General features: G+C 36.6%; 1 protein-coding gene across 1 annotated transcript in view; it reads right to left on the bottom strand.

Annotated features, from left to right (window-relative positions):
• Positions 1–5,180, bottom strand: part of LOC106880529 (neprilysin-1) — a 69,673-nt gene that overhangs the window by 14,655 nt on the left and 49,838 nt on the right. Inside the window, exon 14 of the mRNA XM_052976912.1 lies at positions 4,675–4,742. Coding sequence (XP_052832872.1) covers positions 4,675–4,742 — 68 coding nt within the window. The remainder of the gene's footprint in view (positions 1–4,674; positions 4,743–5,180) is intronic.

Genomic DNA, 5,180 nt, shown 5'->3' with positions numbered 1-5,180 from the left:
TTACTACAGATGTATATGCCCCCAAATTTGTTGCCTCATAACATCCAGGAAAATGGATATCGTTTAATGAAATCCCTTTCAAACGGCATAGATTACAGCTATAAAGAAAGAAATTTGTAGGGAAAATTTTTCCAAAGGGGTGGGGAGAGGAGTTTTGGATCAGGAAGACCAAGTAAGTTAGAACTACTCTGTTTTGATGGGGATTTTTCCCATTTTTTAAAAAAATTACAGCCTCCGAAATGATGGGGTTGGGCATATGAAAAAGTTTTGGAAATTTTTTTTTACAACTCTGCCCCATCCCTCACCATCTTACTCAGGACCTATTTTGGCCAATTTTTTTTGCACTTAAAAACCATGGGAGGAGCCTTTTTGGTAAAAGAAATTAAAATATTTTCAGAGGGAAAAGTGAGTGATTTAAAGATTTGGCTGTTGTTTCTTGCACATCCAAAGACAACCTCTCGTTTCTTTATCACTCTTGCATGTATTGATGTTTTTCCATATATTTCCCCCATAAATACATTTATATGTTATAAAAAAAGAAAATTTGAGAAATTAGCCATAGGTCGGTCCTGATCCTGTAGAACCATGATCAGATATGTTCCAGCTATGACCCTCCATTTTTTACTTAGACACAGTGTATGTAGGCCTGCATTATCTAATGTGCCCTTCCTTGTCATTGGTGTTTAAGCTTAGGTTAGTTCTGATCCAGTAGACCTCTGATGAAAAATGTTTCAGCCATGACTTTCCCACCTTTTATTCAGACACAGTGTGTATAGAACTACATTGTCTCATATATCATGCCTTGTTGCTGTCATTGATGTTTAACCCTAGGCCATTTCTGACCCAGTTACATTATCCAACACATCCTTCCTTTTTAAAAAAGATAGTGTGTGATTCAAAAGAAATTTGGCTGTTACTTCTACAAGTTTAAGAGACCATGCACATTTCTCCATCCTTAGCTTTCAAGGATATTAACCCATTCACCACAGATAAATATATTACAAAAGATCTGACTCAGATAAATAGAAAACAAAACATGGCATAGACGTGGATGTGTGGTTCAGAAGCATGCTTCTAACCATGTTGTTCTTGGGTTCAGTCCTACTGTATAGCTCTCTTGGCAAGTGTCTTCTACCATAGATCTAGGATGATCAGAGCCTTGTGAGTAGATTTGATACATGAAAATTGAGAGAAGTCCATTGCACATGCATCTGTGTGTGTGTGTGTGTCCTTGTATAAACACCACATGATTGTTGTAAATAAGCATCGTTGTCATACAAGTGATGTTTGTTTCCAGTCTTCCATTAGAAACATGTTTGGCCATGGGGAAATACTGTGTTACTTGGAAATATGTGAGAGTTGGCTACAGGTAAGGCATCCAGCCATACAAAATTTGATTCAATAAATTCCATCCGACCCATGCAAGCATGAAAAAGTAGATGTTAAGATGATGATGATGATAAAACATCTTAGAGCAGCAGGTGTTTACACATACAGCTTCTATTGTTTAGTTTGATATTATACAATTTGATACATTGATGTAATTTTGTAGTCAATGGTTGAACTGGTTTGTTGCCAGTCTGTAGGTAATTACCTTCAAAACACCCACATTTACTAATCAACAATTTTAGAATTATTTACTTTGCAAGTTTTCACTTCAGAAATTCTTCTGCTGTCTTCATAAAACATTTCAATAACATTCTGTTTGTGTAAACTCATTCGTTCCTTATTAAATGTGATTTACACACTCCTATAGGCTCTACTGAACTTTACAATGTTACATTTGGTCTGACAGCTTGCTGGCATCAACATCTCCATTCTCTGTCTTTCCCTATCTGTCTTCTCCACCTCTCAGCACTCTAGCTGGATGCTGTATCGGTTCCAAAGTTCTCTCTCCCAGAATGCTATACAATTTCTCTTACTCTACCCTTCCACATGAGAACTTTCTAGTTCAGCCCACAGACTTTTCAACATGTTTATATTTTCAACATACATATTCACACATGCACACACCTATGTAAACACACTCTCTTACACATACACATATACACATACACAAGTGTTGAGTTGTTTGTTTATAATTTGGAAATATTTTTCCCATCTCAGAGACTTTTTGCATTCTTCTAGTCTTTCTCAGTTTATATTCCCCATTTATTAGTCTATGTTCAGGAGTCAAAAGTTCACCCTAACACTATTTTTGGTTCTTACGCATAAAATTCTCTAACTTTCCATCTATAAGATTTCTTGTTTACAACTGTAGTGAATGTGTGGGTAGAAGAAATGCCTTGTTACCAAACAAGAAAATATCTCATCAAAATACAACTGATCAAATCAACAATTGATAAGCTGTAGCAAATATTAGAAATATGGAAAAAGGTTATATTATTGTCACATCTACCAGTCTGTCTGTCTGTCTGACTGTCTGTCTGTCTGTCCATTCATCCCTCCATTGTTCATTGTGGAACTCGCAGTAAATAAAGCTATAAATAAGAACATGTAAATCTTGGATAGAAAACTCATTTGGACTGAAAATGTGTGTGTGTGTGTGTGTGTGTGTGTGTGTGTGTGTGTGTGTGTGTGTGTGTGTGTGTGTGTGTGCGTGCGTGTGTATGTGTATAATATTTATACTTTGGTCAAGTCAGTCTATTCCTACTCTGCCAAGAGATGCAAGGGTCTAACTAGTCCAAAATATGAATATCATTAATCTATACTATGATATTGGGTATACTTTCTTCTCACAGACAACAATTAAACATTCTATCTATTTATCTGTCTATCTGTCTGTCACATCATTGGTTTAATGTCTATTTTTTCATGCTTGCATGGGTCAGATGGAATTTGGTAAGGTAGAGTTTCTGTAGCAGGAAAGGCATCCAGCCACTCAATTATTGCCCTAGTGTTGTTCCATCCTTAAACCAGCATCACTCAATTACAGCACCAATGTTGTTCCATCATTGAACCATCATAACTCTGTAACTGGGTGAGTTATTTACATTACTTTAATGTCTCTTTGTGTGTAGAGTACATATACACATATAGAGTAAGGAACCATAAAGGCATACACACATAACAACCATAAATAAGTATATATGAATTATTCACTTTCATCAGTCTGATTAAGGTGAGTAAATAGTCTAAAGTCACTGTCAACTTTTACCTTGTAAAAATTTAATAAACATGTATTCTACCAGAAAGTATTGAATTAAGTTCTTTATATATATGTCGACATAATAACAGACATTTATATTTACACACATAAACATTTGATGTCCACTTTTCCATTCTTGCATGAATCAGACAAAATTTGTTGAGGCAAATTTTCTATGACTGGATGCCCTTTCTGTTGCCAACCTTTGTTTCCAAGCAAGGACATATTTATTCATGGCTGGACATGTTTTTGTGGAATACTGGAAATGGAGACTCTGCTTGATTGACGGTGATTCTTGTTTATAACTGTCATGTGAGGTCTAGACAAAGATACCCCCCCACACATACACAAGATAGGGTTCTTTCAGTTTTCACCTTACAAATCCACTCACAAGACTTTGGTTGGTGTTGGGCTATGGTACAAGATGCTTGCCCAAGGTGGCAAGCTGTGAGACTGAATCCCAAACCACATGGTTTGGCACTACACAGTCACACCTCTGTCTGTCTGCTTGTCCCCACCTCCCTCTCTCTCTAATGTTAATATCAAATTTTTCATGCTTCCTTTGGTCAGGCAACATTTTGATGCAAAATTTTCATGCCCAGATAATCTTCCTGTCACCAACCCTCACCTATTTTCAAACAAACATGTTTTTATCCAAGGATAGATTAGAGAATCTTCTACTAATACCAACTACTAAATTCCAAATTAAAGCTGCAGGTGGTTAGAATCCCTCTGAATGGATGCAGTCTCCCCACCAGATTTTCTTTAGGGATAGTATACATGCCTCTCTTAAGGTCAAGAGTAATGCGTAAGAAGTTAACTGTTGATAAACTGGTGTGATGTTTGTGTTATAACCAAAGTCCTAGAAAATTCCTATCAATTTCTTTCCCAATTTATCCAAAGACTGGTCATAGCCTTTATGTTGTTTGAAGTTGCCAGGCCATTATCGGTGTATAGTGCTGAGCTATGGAGGGAATATCAACTTATGAGCATCCAGGATAAATAATACAGTGAGGGCTGCAACTACAGCCCCATTGTAACTCCTCATGAAGACATTGAATAACAACACACTTTCCTTTTTGTCCCAGTGGAAGTCATCATGGTACAAGAGTGACTTCCTGGTGAAATCACCAAGGTTGTATTTAAAATTAGAAAGAAGATTTGTGGACCTTAAGGGTAATCTCACTCCCCTCTTTTTCTTCTCACATCAAGTATTGAGATGTGAGATCTATTTAGACCTGTTTTAGAGGTTCTCAATGGGAAATGACTCAGATCATGATGATCCATCCAATCTATGCGAGCATGGAAAACAGACATTCAATTATAATGATGATGGTAATGATGATAATTATATATTTACATGGAGAGAAAGAGAGAGAGAGAGAGAGAGTAATGGTGGAAGAATTGCTAAGTAACTGTACAAGAATGTATACATAAGTAGGTATGTATGTGTGTGTAATATATATATATATATATAACAGCTAAAGTTGTAAATCAGATAATTCCACAGCAATTCTTCTACTTACCTCTGTTATCAAAGCCATGCGTAATTTCATGCCCAATTACGATACCGATTCCACCGTAATTCAGAGACCTACAAGATTAAATTGGTTTGTTATCAGGAAGTACAGTATGTAAGGGGTGCCAGAGGAAGAAGAATTTTGAGAAACAAAATCATCAGAACAACTCACTTCTCATTACATTCTATTGTTAATATAAACAAATATAAATTCCAGGGTTATCTCATTTGCCTTTCTTCACCAGAATTAATCCTTATAATGATAGGCTTAGGCATGGCTGTGTGGTTTTGGAAGTTTACTTCCCAACCACATGGTTTCAGGTTCAGCCTCACTGCATGACACCTTGGCCAACTGTCTTCTGCCTAGTCTTGGGTTGAGTAAAGCCTTGTAAGTGGATTTGGCAAGCAAAAACTGTGAAAGCCTATCACCATTTATTTATTTATCTGTGTGTGTGTGTGTGTGTGTGTGTGTGTGTGTGTGTGTGTATACATGTGTGTGTGTGTGCATATATA

The sequence above is a fragment of the Octopus bimaculoides genome, chromosome 26, assembly GCF_001194135.2.
Source record: "Octopus bimaculoides isolate UCB-OBI-ISO-001 chromosome 26, ASM119413v2, whole genome shotgun sequence".
Lineage (NCBI taxonomy): Eukaryota > Metazoa > Mollusca > Cephalopoda > Octopoda > Octopodidae > Octopus > Octopus bimaculoides.
This window is presented reverse-complemented; position numbering and strand designations above follow the sequence as displayed.